Source organism: Microcaecilia unicolor, chromosome 11 (assembly GCF_901765095.1).
Source record: "Microcaecilia unicolor chromosome 11, aMicUni1.1, whole genome shotgun sequence".
In the NCBI taxonomy this organism is placed as follows: domain Eukaryota; kingdom Metazoa; phylum Chordata; class Amphibia; order Gymnophiona; family Siphonopidae; genus Microcaecilia; species Microcaecilia unicolor.
Genome location: NC_044041.1, coordinates 101339967 through 101355789, shown reverse-complemented (window position 1 = coordinate 101355789; position 15823 = coordinate 101339967). Strand labels below are relative to the sequence as shown.

General features: G+C 44.8%; 1 protein-coding gene across 1 annotated transcript in view; it reads right to left on the bottom strand.

Moving 5' to 3' along the window:
* The window catches only part of RFX2 (regulatory factor X2), a 582894-nt gene that overhangs the window by 365121 nt on the left and 201950 nt on the right, over positions 1-15823 (bottom strand). The window contains 2 exon segments of the mRNA XM_030218518.1: positions 1823-1881; positions 1884-1905. Of these exon segments, the coding sequence (XP_030074378.1) occupies positions 1823-1881; positions 1884-1905 (81 nt within the window).

Genomic DNA, 15823 nt, shown 5'->3' with positions numbered 1-15823 from the left:
AGCAGTCCGAAACTGAGCCTGCCTCAACGCCAAGAAGAAACGTGCTCGATGGCGGTGCCGAGAAGTCAACGCTTGCCTGGACTGCGGTGAAGCTTCCTCCACACGATGTCGAAGGGGAGTCGACCTGGGTGGCAGCTGACACTGATGCCGCAGGCGGCACAGAGGTCAGGGACCTCACCACAGGCGAAGGGCCAGATGCTGCTGCAGAAGGTGGTACGGAGGCGCAAGCACCCCCGACACCGAAGCAAACTGGTGCAGCAACCCTTCAAGAAGCTCTGGAAGCAGGGCCCTGGTGTGCTTGTCGAGAGCCACTGTCAGACAAGGCTACGGGGTCGGTAAAGAAGCCGGTGGCAGAATCTGTCAAGGCTCGGGAGCAGGTACCAGGCTGCCAGAAGACTGATGCATCGGCACCTCCTGTATAGGGGGGACGCGATCCTCTAGCGCCGATGCTTCTCGGGTGCCGATTCCTTCGATGCCCAGGAGCTCCCGGCACTGTGTGTCGAAGGAAACCGATGACGGTGCTTCTTTTCCCTTCACTTGACTCCCGTCATCAAGACTCCTTGGTACCGGATGAGGACATGGATCCTCACACCTCCTCAGGGCCGGGTCCGATGAAGGTCGGTCCTTGGGGGGTGGGGGGGGTGCTGCATAACAGGAGGCCTCGAGGCAGGTGGAGACCCACTAGATGCCTCACTGCTCCCAGCACGAATTGGTCTTTCAGCAGCCATTACCGTCCGCTCTCGACGTCGATATTTCTCTCGATGCGATGCCGCCGACCTCGGTACCGATGTCAAAGGATCGGACCGAGCCCCAAAAAGCTTTTTTCGTTGGGCTTCTCGAAACGCTTGGGTCCTTTTCTTCATACGAGACACAGACTACAAGTGGCTGGGCTATGGTCGGGCCCAAGGCACTGGATACACCAGGCGTGGGTATTGGTACCTGAGACGGTCCGGTTGCGGTCCGGTTTGCACAGATTACATTTGAACCCGCTAGGTGTCTTCGATGACATGGATGGAAAACAGCTTCGGCGAAATCAAAGACCGCGATTGTGCCTGTTTAACAGAAAAAGGGCACAAAAAATAATGGAACAACCAGGCTGCGTCGAAAACAAAGGAAACTTTAAAAAGTGAAAAATATCTTATAGACACTACGGGAATTTTTTTTTTTAATACACAATTGAAGTAAAATAAAGAAAAATTTAGAACAAAAAAGCGAAAAAACTCAAGAAGACTCATTCCTGGCCTGAAAGAAGCGCAGATAAAAACCTACCGCACCTCAACGCGGAGAAAGAAAACTGATGAGATGTGCTCACGCGACGGGCAGGAAACCAGTCCACACATGCATGGTGCATGCATGCCAAAAGTGGCAAAACTTTGTTTATATTTTGCTTGAAAAATGCCGATTCCTGGGCCGACGTGGACGTCGACCCACATGTGAGAACAAGCAGCCTGCTTGTCCTCGGAGAAAGTATCTACATATAATGTGTATGTCTAGTAGTGCTATGGAAATGATTAGCAGTAGTAGTATGCAAGAAGCAGAATAGGCTTCTGTTGCCAGCTGTGTTTCTCCTATATAGTGGCTGCTGTCTGTGCAAAAGATCTCTGCACCAAGGATTGTGATGTTTCTTCTGCTTGAAAGACCTATCATTCTCTGAGGGATGCTTTCTTTGGTAGTCTTCTTACTCATACCCTGTAAACAGCTTTTGCCTCCAAAAGAGGCTGTTAACAAATCAAGTGGGGAAAAAATCAGGTAGTCATGATTGTCTGATCATTGAACCAATAACAATTTTAACTCTAAAGGAAGGAATAGTGTTAAAATCAACATTAACTTACATGCTGTTGAGCAAACTGCTTTTATGAGAGGTAATGCCTTCATTTTTTGTAGGTTTTCAATTGCCATTTCAAGCTAAAAAAGAAAGAATGCAAGGAGAAATAAAACATAAGAAAGGGAAGGATAGCATTAGCTGAATGCTGTTGTACATTTAATTTAAAAAAAAAAAAATTTCTCTCTTTCCTAAGCAGACTTGTGTTAAAGGCCTTTTAGAGTCAGCATGTTTCTAACATGCAAAACCACCACCAGCCTTTGGAATGAGATTGTGCTTTTAAGTTAGAGAACTCTACTCAACACATATTTACCCATATTTTAAAAGTTTAAAACACAATGTACATTCTTCCAAATTATAGCATATGACGATGACCGTGAATTGCATGTGCAGGCAAAATAAAAAATATCACTGATCCCTAAATGATAATGCAAAGTGATTTTTAAATAATCAGATGAACAAACAAATTATCTTCCGTAGATTGGTCCATAATATCCAGTTTTGAAAATTTCAAAGGAAAGAAACATATGAGCATGTTAAATGGTGAGGAGAAATGGTTATTAAATCCAAAGGAATGATCTGCAAAAACTGGAAAGTAGACCCAAATTGAAAAGGCATAAGTATTAGTAAATCAGATGTAAAACATTAGTGAGATAGGCCATAAAAGAAACTTGTCAGAAGCATAAATAAATAAAGCAAAGTTACTAACATGTAGCAGGAGCTCTCTGAGAACAGCAAGATGCATTACCACAGATGGGTGACAATACTGAAGGAGGCCCTGGTGCGGACTCTGCCCAGTATTCTAATTTTTCTAGAAACCTTTGGCAGCCCCAAAGGGTTGAATACAAAGCTTAAACAATTACAATTCCTAGGGAGATGGGAGGGTATGTGGTAATATGTGTCCTGCTGTCCTCTGAGAGCACCTGGTACAGGTGAGTAACTTCAATTTCCCGAGGACATCTATACCAATAGATGGGAATTCTGGATACCAGGGCTCACTGAAAACACCAAACAGTCAATAAGGACTTGCACAGGCAAGCCAACCAAGAACCAATTAAACTAAACTGCAACACTAAGCCAGTTGTGTAGTCAGCCTGGAAAGAACGACATGTCTTGGGTGAATCTCTTCATAAAGGTAGTTAGTTTGTTTGTTTATGCCAGCACTTGATATAAAAATAAACCGAATAGGTCTAGGAGAGTAGAGTTGGATTCTAGACCCCGAACGAATTCTGCAGAACTGTCTGAACTGGCTGCCACGTCGAGAAGCCGCTCAAGACGTGAATGTGTGGACAGAAGACCACGTTGCAACTCTCTGCTAGTTTCCTCAATTGTGAGCCATGACATGAACCTCTAGAGCAGTGGTTTTCGATCCACTCCTCAGGTTCCACCTGACCAGTTGGGTTTCAGGATACCCAAAAAGGATATGTCTGAGAAATATTTGCATGCAATAGAGGAAGTACATGCTAATACATCTCATGCATATTCACTGTGAATATCCTGAAAACTCAACTGACCTGGTGGTCCCTGCTCTATATTCAGCCTATCCTGTGCATAAGTGAGAGAGATGCAGTCTGCTAGACAGCCGGATGAGTATGTTTACCGATGGCTACCCCCATCCTGTTTGGGTCAAAAGAAAAAAAACAAAAGCTGGGTAGAGCTTTAGTCCAATCCAAATAAAGGCTAAAGCTCATTTGCAGTTCAAGGTGTGCAGTGTGCATTCACAAGGATAGGCATGAGATTTTGGGAAGAATGTTGGAAAAAACAGACCGATTAAGATGGAATTCCGACACTCAAAAGTAGCTTTCATCAGCTGCGTGAGGATAATGGAGGTTTGATGGGGACTTTGTTAAAACAAAAGCAAATGGGGGGGGGGGGGGTCACGTGATGATGTAGCAGTGAGAAGACATGAGTCTGGCTAACTCCCTAGGTCCATGTCCCATTTTTGCATTTGGAAACCCCATTAACTTAATTTTATTACCTTTGCACTGACTTTACTATCGGTAGAGCGTGCATGGATAAATTTTTACAATGTAAAAGTGGTGATATTGCTGACCAGAACAGAGAAGCAACAGCGTGACAGTTTGCATTCCACCAATGGCAAGATGGCGACTATACTCCCTGCAGCAGTCACCAAGATAACGGAAGAGGCACTGCCAGATATTACAAGAACAGTTACTGGGGAGTTGGCACCTCATTTGGAAACATTATCAGGACAAATTTCATACCTGGAGAATTTGCTTACAGAGACTCAATCGCACAATGCTGAACTGGAAACGCGGGTCCTCGGCCCTTGAGGATGAAATGCACATGGAATCGGTGGAGCTGACGGCAAAACACAGCTGCAGCAGCATTTCAAAAACTTGGAGGATTTAGAGACTGCTCAATAGAAGACTTGTGATTCTTCGGCATCCCAGACACGGTAGCAGATTCTTAACTTCTTGCTGTGTTCGAAGGTTGGTTAAATATGGAATTTCCCATAACTCAAAGTTTGGGCCTGATTGAATTAGAATGTGCACACAGACTTGGACAGAGTGGCTCCAGGGGACCTCAGGCCCCGCATGGTTATCGCAAACATAGTAACATAGTAGATGACGGCAGAAAAAGACCTGCATGGTCCATCCAGTGCTGCCCAACAAGATAAACTCATATGTGTATACCTTACCTTAATTTGTACCTTCCTTTTTCAGGGCACAGCCCATACAAGTCTGCCCAGCAGTATTTCCCGCCTCCCAACCACCAGTCCCACATCCAATCACCGGCTCTGGCACAGACAGTTATAAGTCTGCCCTCCACTATCCTCCCCTCCCAATCACCAACCTCTCTTCCCCACCTGCTCTGCCACCCATTTCGGCTAAGCTACTGAGGATCCATTCCTACTGCACAGGATTCCTTTATGCATATCCACGCATGTTTGAATCCCGTTACCGTTTTCATCTCCACCACCTCCCGCAGGAGAGCATTCCAAGCATCACCACCCTCTCCTTGAAAAAATACTTCCTGACATCTTTTTTGAGTCTGCCCCCCCTTCAATCTCATTCATGTCCTCTCGTTCTACCGCCTTCCCATCTCCAGAAAAGATTTTTTTGCGGATTAATACCTTTCAGTATTTGAACGTCTGTATCATATCACCCGTGTTCCTCCTTCCTCCAGGGTATACATGTTCAGGTCAGCAAGTCTTTGCTCATACGTCTTGGAACGCAAATCCCATACCATTCTCGTAGCTTTTTTTTGCAACCGCTTCCATTTTTTTTTAACATCCTTCGCAAGGTACGGCTTCCAAAACTGAACACAATACTCCAGGTGGGGCCTCACCAACGACTTGTACAGGGGCATCAACACTTCCTTTCTTCTGCTGATCAAACCTCTCTCTATACAGCCTAGCAACCTTCTCGCTACAGCCACCGCCTTGTCACACTGTTTCGTCACCTTCAGATCCTCGGATACTATCACCCCAAGATCCCTCTCCCCCTCAGTACCTATCAGACTCTCCCCGCCTAACACATAAGTCTCTCGTGGGTTTCTACTCCCTAAATGCATCACTTTGCATTGAATTTTAATTGCCAAACCTTAGACCATTCTTCTAGCTTCCTCAGATCCCTTTTCATGCTTTCCACTCCTTCCCGGGTGTCCCACTCTGTTGCAAATCTTAGTATCATCCGCAAATAGGCAAACTTTACCTTCTAACCCTTCAGCAATGTCACAAATATATTGAACAGAATCGGCCCCAGCACCGATCCCTGCGGCACTCCCTACTCACCTTTCCCTCCTCCCGAGCGAACCTCCATTTACCACCACCCTCTGTCGTCTGTCCGTCAACCAGTTCCTAATCCAGTTCACCACTTCGGGACCTATCTTCAGCCCATCTAGTTTATTTAAGAGCCTCCTGTGGGGAAACCGTGTCAAAAGCTTTGCTAAAATCTAAGTAGATTACGTCTATAGCACGTCGATGATTCAATTCTCCAGTTACCCAATCAAAAAAGTCAATGAGATTCGTTGGCACAATTTCCCTCTGGTAAAACCATGTTGTCTCGGATCTGCAACTTGTTGGCTTCTAGGAAATTCACTATCCTTTCCTTCAGCATGGCTTCCATTACTTTTCCAATAACCGAAGTGAGGCTTACTGGCCTGTAGTTTCCAGCTTCTTCCCTATCACCACTTTTGTGAAGAGGTTACCACCTCCGCCGTTCTCCAGTCCCTCTGAACCTCTCCCCGTCTCCAAGGATTTATTAAACAAATCTTTAAGAGGACCCGCCAGAACCTCTCTGAGCTCCCTCAATATTCTGGGGTGGATCCCGTCCGGTCCCATGGCTTTGTCCACCTTTAGCTTTCCAAGTTGTTGATACACACTCTCTTCCGTGAACGTGCTATATCCATTCCATTCTCAGGTGTACTTTTGCCAGTCCCTTGCGGTCCTTCTCCAGGATTTTCTTCAGTGAAAACCGAACAAAAGTATCTATTTAGCAAATTGGCTTTTTTTTCATCATTATCTACATAGTGGTTCGCTGTATCTTTTAGTCTCACAATTCCCTTTCTAGTCATTATTCTTTCACTAATATACCTGAAGAAAATTTTGTCGCCCCTCCTTACATTTCTAGCCATTTGTTCTTCCGCTTTCGCCAGACTTACCTCTCTCTTGGCTTCTTTCAGTTTCATCCGGTATTCCTCCCCGTGTTCCTCTTCTTGAGATTTTCTATATTTCTGGAACGCTAACTCTTTAGCCTTTATTTTCTCAGCCACTTGCTTGGAGAACCATATCGGTTTCCTTTTTCTCTTGCTTTTATTTACTCTCCTTACATAAAGGTCTGTGGCCCTATTTATAGCTTCTTTCAGCCTGGACCACTGCCCTTCCACTTCATATACGTCCTCCCAGCCCATCATCTCCTTCCTCAGGTATTCCCCCATTTTACTAAAGTCAGCACGCTTGAAATCCAGGACTTTGAGTTTAGAGTAGCCGCCCTCCACTTCAGCCATTATATCAAACCAAACCGTTTGATGGTCACTGCTTCCCAGGTGTGCACCCACTCGGACATTTGACACACTGTCCCCATTTGTGAGCACCAGATCCAGCATCGCTCCCTCCCTCGTGGGTTCCGTCACTATCTGTCTGAGCAGAGCACTTTGGAAAGCATCCACGATCTATCTACTTCTTTCCGATTTGGCAGACGGAACCTTCCAATCTACATCCGGCAGATTGAAATCTCCCATCAACAGAACCTCTTTTTTCTTTCCTAATTTTTGAATATCTGCGATCAGATCTTTATCTAATTCCTCTAATTGTGTCGGGGGTCTGTAGACAACACCCACGTGGACCGAGGTTCTATCCTCTTTTTAGGGTGATCCATATCGCTTCTTCTTTTCCCCAGGTCCCTGTCATTTCATTCGCCATGATATCATTCCTCACATACAGAGCTACTCCTCCACCTTACGGCCCTCTCTATCCTTCCTAAATAGATTATAGCCTGGTATGCTTGCATCCCATTCGTGGAACCATTGAGTCACGTCTCTGTGATTGCAACAACATCTAAGTGTGCCTCCAACATCAGGGCTTGAAGGTCATGAACTTTATTGTTTAGACTACAAGCATTTGTGGCCATCGCTTTCCATCTATATTTCTTGGTATGTGTTTCAACATTAGTGATTTGGGGGTGTCTGCATAACTATGTGCATAATGTTGAAATCCCTTGCCAATCCTATATAATAATTCTCACCTCCAACAGGATGTGCTTGGGACCATGCCTGCCGGAAGTGGTCTGCTAGGCAGGCACGCACTGACCTCAGTGACATCAGTGACAGACAATTTGGCAAAGCAAAACAATCTGAGTGCTGGCCATTAGGACACAGGGTTGATAGGAGAGTTTTAAAAGACTGAAGGAACTGAAAGTGTTAAATGGGGGGGAGGGGGGAGTTCTGAACGACTGTAAGACATGAACATTTGGGAAAGGAAAACAATCTGAATGCTGGCCATTAGGACACAGGATAGATAGGAGAGTTTTAAAAGACTTAAGGAAACGAAAGTGTTAAACTGGAGAAGGAGGGGGGGGAGTTGTGAATGACTGACAGACATGCAAATTTGGGACAGTAAAACAATCTCAATGCTGGCCATTAGCACACAGGGTACATAGGACAGTTTTAAAAGACTGAAGGAACCAAAGTGTTCAGGAGGGGGGGGGGCAAGTTCTGAATGAATGAAAGAAATGAAAATTTACGAGAGGAACACAATCTGAATGCTGGGCATTTGTACACAGGGTAGATAGGAACCTTAAAAAAAAATGAAGGACGTGAAAGTATTACATCTTGGGGGAGGGGTGAGGAGGACAGCAGTGGGGTATCCGGATACTGGGCGTTAGGGCCACGGGGGTACATAGACTTTTGAAAGCCTTAAGGAACCCAAAGTGTGGGAAGGAGGAGGAAAAGGAGGGGAGGGAACGGGGTGAGGGGCATTAGGAAACAGGGGAGGGGGCCCTGTCACACACTCTCATTCTCACACACACACTGTCACACAGACAGTCTCACTCTGTCACACAACCCGCACATTCACTCTGGCTCTCTCTCTCTCAAACATACACACTCCAGGAAAACCTTGCTAGCGCCCGATTCATTCGTTTCCAGAAACGGGCCTTTTTTACTAGTATAAGAATAAACACAACACTTTAAAGTATGATGAATCTTCCATTAAGGTATTTCAGATATTCACTTATGTTGACAGAGAAGAGGAAACAGTATTATCCTATTTGTGCTGCATTGGTGGCAAACAGGCTCGCTTTTTATTCTTATACCCAGAACTTCTGAAGGTACCTTTGAAGTGTTATCACAAGCAACTTAAAGAGTTCACAGCCGCTGCCTGATTTTCTCTCCTCTCATGCCATCCTCGATCCACTTCAATCCGGTTTCGCCCTCTTCACTCGACAGAAACAGCACTCTCTAAAGTCTGTAATGACCTGTTCCTTTGCCAAATCCAGAGGCCACTACTCCATCCTCATCCTCCTCGATCTATCCGTCGCTTTTGACACTGTCAATCATGACTTACTTCTTGCCACACTGTCCTCATTTGGGTTCCAGGGCTCTGTCCTCTCCTGGTTCTCCTCCTCTCTCTCCCACCGCACCTTCAAAGTTCACTCTCATGGATCTTCCTCCACCCCCATCCCCTTATCTGTTGGTGTTCCCCAGGGATCTGTCCTTGGACCCCTTCTCTTCTCAATCTACACCTCCTCCTTGGGCTCCCTGATCTCATCTCATGGTTTCCAGTATCATCTCTATACTGATGACACCCAGCTGTATCTCTCCACACCAGACATCACCGCAGAGACCCAGGCAAAGGTATCAGCCTGCTTATCCGACATTGCTGCCTGGATGTCCAACCGCCACCTGAAACTGAACATGTCCAAGACCGAGCTCAATCGTCTTCCACCAAAACCCACTTCTCCTCTTCTTCCACTTTCTATCTCAGTTGATAACACCTCATCCTCCCCGTCTCATCTGCCCGCAACCTCGGAGTCATCTTTGACTCCTCCCTCTCTTTCTCTGCGCATATCCAGCAGATAGCCAAGACCTGTTGCTTCTTCCTCTTTAACATCAGCAAAATTCGCCCTTTCCTCTCTGAACACACCACCCGAACTCTCGTCCACGCTTTCATTACCTCTCGCCTTGACTACTGCAACTTACTCCTCACCGGCCTCCCACTTTGCCATCTATCCCCCCTTCAATCTGTTCAGAACTCTGCTGCACGTCTCATATTCCGCCAGAACCGATATACTCATATCACCCCTCTCCTCAGGTCACTTCACTGGCTTCCAATCAGATACCGCATTCAATTCAAGCTTCTCCTTCTTACCTACAAATGCACTCAGTCTGCTGTCCCTCACTACCTTTCTACCCTCATCTCCCCTTACGTTCCTGCCCGTAACCTCTGTTCACAGGACAAATCCCTCCTCTCAGTACCCTTCACCACCGCCAACTCCAGGCTCTGCTCATTCTGCCTCGCCTCACCCTATGCTTGGAACAACCTTCCTGAGCCCTTATGCCAAGCCCCCTCCCTGCCCATCTTCAAGTCTTTGCTTAAAACCCACCTCTTCAATGCTGCGTTCGGCACCTAACCCTTACCGTTCAGTAAATCCAGACTGCCCCAATTTGACTGCCCCTATCGGACTGACTGTTCACTTGTCTATTAGATTGTAAGCTCTTTGAGCAGGGACTGTCCCTCTATGTTAAATTGTACAGCGCTGCGTAACCCTAGTAGCGCTTTAGAAATGTTAAGTAGTAGTAGTATCTGATCTTAATTATGCCCAGTACGTTGAAAAATGGAATATGGATTTAGGAATCTCCCTTACTGAGGAACAATTTAAAAGTTGTATCCTCAATAGGGGGTCTCATGCGTGATGCCTTCCATGGTGAGTTGCAATATAGGTTTCTTCTGCGAATGTATGTTTCCCCACACAGAGCCTTTCTTGCCACTCTTTGACCTGATGATGCCTTAAAGTGTTTGCAGGACAGAGCAACTTTAGGTCACATGTTTTGGGGATGTCCGAAAATAATGACTTTCTGGACAATGGTATCTTCTCATGTTAGTCATTTCTGATGGCGGTGGATGCTATCGTACTATGCTACTTGACATTGCAGACATTTTGAGACCTTCGCTAAGAGGGTTTTTGGGCTGTCAAATGCTCTATTTTGCTAGGGAAGAAATGTATTTTGCAAACTTGGCTGGTGGCTGACCCTCCTACTGTAGCACAGTGATGTTCACTTATGTTGCAGCTTGTCACCATGGAGCGACACTCGTTAACTTCCATGGATTCGACTTTGGGCCGACAGTTTCAGCTCCACTGGGAGTCTTTTTGGAACTTACTCACATCACTAGCTTGCAGACGTATGCTTAACCAGTAACACTGATTTATTAATTACCACAATCAAACTGATACAGGAGCAAGGGGAAGGAGGGTAGTTGGGAATTGGGGAAGTTGGCATTTGTTTAAATTAATTGGTTCTGTTGGCATTCTTTTTATGACCTTTGTATGCTACATTTATATTTGAACCAATGAAAAATTATTATAAAAAAACAAAGAAAACAAAAGCAAACCACTCATGAAGTGAACAACTAAAGGCTGAACAAAGATGGGCTTTCCTTCCACACGATGGTGGTAAGCGCCCAATTGCATGGTGAACCCTTACAGAGTTAGTCTTAAGCCCACTCAGATAGGTGTAGAAGGTATTCAAGCAGTTTTTTGTGCAGGGCAAGTAAAAGGTTCTAGGGACTTGGCGTCACACCAAACTTCTTCCATTTAAAATTATATGACCTCTTAATGGAATCTTTTCTGGAAGCAAGCAAGACCCAGGAAAAACGCTCATGCTGTTAAAGGGATGCAAGTTCAAAGCCCTCAATATCCAAGCCTTAAGGACCAAGGATTAGAGGTTGGGATCTTCAAAGGACAGCACCATAACTAGAGGGAACCATATCTGTCTTGGCCAGTAAGGCACAATGAGGATTATGGTTCCCCAATCCTGCTCAAGTTTCAGCAAAGTCATCGCCACCAGAGGAATAGGAGGATACGCATATAGGCAGCCTTTCTCCACAATCAAATAAAGGCATCAAACGCTACTCTGTCAAGTGATCTCAATCTTGCAGAGGTGAGCGGCAAAGAGATCCATTGAGAGGGTACCCAATGTTTGGAAATTTTCAAGAGCAACATCCAAGTTGAGTGATCATGCGTGCAGCTGCATCACCTTGCATTGTCCTCCAGACTGTTGTCCTTGCCAGCTAAGTATGTGGCTCAGAGTATCATGACAGTCTGGAAGTCAATTGCCACATCCTGACCACTTCCTCACACAGGAGATATGATCCTGTGCCTCCATGTTTGCTGAATAGTTACATCACAACCCAATTGTCTGTTTGGATAAGGACAACTTGGTGGCATTAGCCTATCTCTGAAAGCCTTTAGAGCATTCCAAATAGCTAGAAGCTCCAGGAGATGATGTAGAGCTGAGTAACCCTCCGTGTGAAGCCCATCCACATAAGCCCCCCAGCCCAGGTAGGACACATCTCTCATGTCTTCTAAGGAGCAGGATCAACTGTTGTCCACCACAAGAGTGACTCAGTGAATTGCAGAGTGAACGTATTGACATCCATTAGGTTCTCCTTGGACCTGAGATCACTGGGTTTCTCTCAAATGGATGCATTCTAAGGGCATGACATGGTCAGTAGGGTTATGCATCCTAACAATCTCAACATCTGCTAAGCTATGACCTGCTGGCTCTGCTGAACCTGGTGAGCAATGCTAATCAAGGTGTTTGCTCTGGACTCTGGCAGGTAGCATCAAACCTGAACTGTGTTGAGCAGGGCTCCAATGAATTCCAATTGCTGCACAAATAGCTCTCCGCCATTGACTACTGAGTACCCTCCTTTGCTATGCTCTTTAACAGTCAATTGTCCAAGTAGGGAAGCACATGCACTCCCAGTCTGCACAACATTGATGTGACTACTGTGAGGCATTTTGTGAAGACCCTGGGAATGGAAGTGAGGCCAAAAGGCAGAATGCAATTCTGGATATGGTGTTCCCCTACTCAAATATGAGATACATCCGGTGCTATCTGTATGTGGGTCTAAGAATACTATAAGTCCAGAGAGAATTGCCAATCATTTGCCTGAATCATGGGAAGTAGGGTGCCCAGGGAAACCACCCTGACCTTTTCTTTGACCAGATAGTTGTTCAGAGCCCTTAGGTCTAGGAAGGGAAAATATGCCTCCATTTCTTTGGACATAAGGAAGTATTTGGAACAGAATCTCTTCCTTTCTTCCACTGGTGGTATGGGCTCAATCACACGGGCATGTAGCAAAGAAGAGTTCCTTTGTAAGCATATCCTGGTGACACTGTTGACATTCTTGGTGAGCAATTTGGAGGGAGTTCTTGCTAAAGCAATGAGTAACCCCCCTGGACTATTTTGGGAACCCACCAGTTTGAGGTTACAAGAGGCCACCTTGCTTGGAAAAACATTCAGCCTCCCCCCAAGGGGTAGGCCGACCGACCAATACTGGTCACTTTTATGGTTGCTATGCTCCCTTGGAGCCCGTCAAAAGCTTCTCCACTGATGCAGAAATGTTATCACAAATTAGGGAGGCTCAAACTGGGCAACATAGTAAAAATGGGTGATTTTAATTACCCTAATATTGACTGGGTAAATGTAACATTGGCGCTTGCTAGGGAGGTAAAATTCCTTGACGAAATCAAGGACTGCTTTATGGAGCAGCAGGTATAGGAGCCGAAAAGAGAAGGAAAATTTCTACACCTAGTCCTTAATGGAGCACATGATCTGATGCAGGAGGTAATGGTGATGGAGCCTCTTGGTAACAGTGACCATATGATCTAATTTGATATTAGAACAGGAAATCCAATATGTTGGCGTTTAACTTTCAAAAAGGAGACTATGATAAAATAAGAACGGTGAATAAAAAAAACAAACAAACTTAGAAGAACGGCAGCGAGGGTAAAAAATTTACATCAGGCGTGGATGCTCTTCAAAAATACCATCCTGGAAGCCCAGACCAAAAATATTCCGTGTACTAAAAAAGGAGGGCGGAAGACCAAACAATAGCCAGCATGGTTAAAAAGTGAAGGAAGCTATTACAGCTAAAAAAAACTCCTTCAGAAAATGGAAGGAACTGACTGAAAATAATAAGAAAACAGCTTAAGGAACAGAAGGTCAAATGCAAAGTGCTGATAAAGAAGGCAAACATTGCGTTGGAGGCACAAACACATAGTAAAACATTTTTTTATGTATATTAAAGCAAAAAGTCGGCAAAACAATCAGTTGGACCACTAGATGACCGAGGGGTAAAAGGGGAAAATCAGAGAAGACAAAGCCATAGCGAAAAGATTAAATGAATTCTTTGCTTCGGTCTTCACTGATGAAGATTTGGGAGAGATACCGGTGCCAGGAAGTGTATTCAAAGCTGACAAGTCAGAGAAACTGAATGAAATCTCTATAAACCTAGAGGATGTAATGGGGCAATTGACAAACTGAAGAGTAGCAAATCTCCTGGACCGGATGGTATTCATCCCAGAGTACTGATAGTAACATAGTAAATGACGGCAGATAAAGCCCTGAACGGTCCATCCAGTCTGACCAACAAGATAACTCATTTACATGGTATGTGATACTTTTATATGTATACCCAAGTTTGATTTATCCATGCCTTTCTCAGGTACAGACCGCAAAAGTCTGCCCAGCACTGTTCTGTACTAAAAGTTCTGAAGCTAACGTTGAAGCCCCTTAAAATTTACACTCCAGCTCATCCCATCCAGTTACGATCAGGGCATAGATCAGCACCAGTTTTGCTTCCCAATTACTGGCATCGCCACCCAATCGCCACTAAGATTGCGTAGATCCATTCCTTCTAAACAGATTCCTTTGTGTTTATCTCACATGTTTGAATTCCAATATCGTATCATCTACACCACCTCCCACGGGAGGGCATTCCACGTATCTACCACCCTTTCCCATGAAAAATACTTCCTGACATTACTCCTGAGTCTGTCCCCCTTCAACCTCAATTCATGTCCTCTAGTTCTACCACTTTCCCGTCTCCGGAAAAGGTTCGTTTGCTGATTAATACCATTTCAAATATTTGAAAGTCTGTATCATGACACCCTGTTTATCCTTTCCACCAAGGTATACATTTTCGAGGTCAGCAAGTCTCTCCTCATACAGTTGCAACGCAAAATCCCATACCATTTTGTAGTTTTTCCTTTGCACCACTTCCAGTCTTTTTACATCTTTAGCAAGATACGGCCGTCCAAAACTGAACACAATACTCCAATGGGGCCTCTCCAATGACTTGGCGAGAGGAGGCATCATACCTCTTTTCTTCTGCTGGTTACACCCCTCTCTATGCAGCCTACATCCTTCTGGCAACGGCCGTCGCTTGTCACATTGTTTCTTCACATTCAGATCCTCTGACACAACACCCCAAGGTCTCTCTCCTGAGTCGAGCTTACTAATCTCTCCCCTCCTATTCGGTATCTTTCTTTTGGATTTCTGCACACCAAGTGCATCACTCTGCACTTCTTGGCATTAAAGTTTAACTCTACAATACTGGGTTTATCTGGTATTTCCGGTTTCTATGCTTACTGAAGTCCAATCAATTGAAAGATTACTTATCAACTATCTCATTCTTTTTGTCATTTTTCTTTGCTATAATTGTATGTGTTATATTAATATAAATATATCATTATGTATAGGTGCTCAGTTTCCATAAATACACCGGCGCAGTATCCACTCCATCCCAGGATATTACCCTCGCAGCCAACCGCGGTCCTTCACCAGGATTTCCTCCATGAACACCGAAGAGAAGTAATTGTTAGCACATTGCTTTCTCCTCCTCACTCTCCACATAGCCATTCTCATTATCTTTCAGTCTCGCAATTCCATTCCTATCTTTTCCTCCTTCGCAATATCTGAAAAAGGTCCTGTCACCTTTCTTACATCTTTAGTCATTTTTTTTCTTCCGCTGGGAGCTTTCTCTAGCCATATTTCCCTCTTCGCTTCTTTGAGTTTAATTAGTCTTTCCATGATCCTCTCGTTGTGTTCTTTGTATTTCTTGAAACAAAGACTCTTTTGCTCTTATTTTTCAACTACTTGTTTGGGGAACCATATAGGTTTCCTGTATCTCTTGTTTTTGTTTACTTTCCTCGTGTAAAGATCAGTTGCTTTATTTATAGCAGCCTTTTAGCTTTGACCACTGATTTTCCCCTTCTCCTACGCCTTCCCACGCCAACAGCTCCTTCTTCAAGCATTCCCCCATTTTATCAAAATCAGTACGTCTGAAATCCAGTACTGAGTTTTGTGCATCCACACTCCGCCTTTGCCCTTATATCAAACCATATCGTGTGATGATCACTATTACATAGGTAGGTACACACCTGGATATTGGAAACCACTTCCTTCATTCACGATCACTAGATTCAGCTCGACCCTTCCTTCATAGGTTCCATAACCATTTGTCTGAGCAAG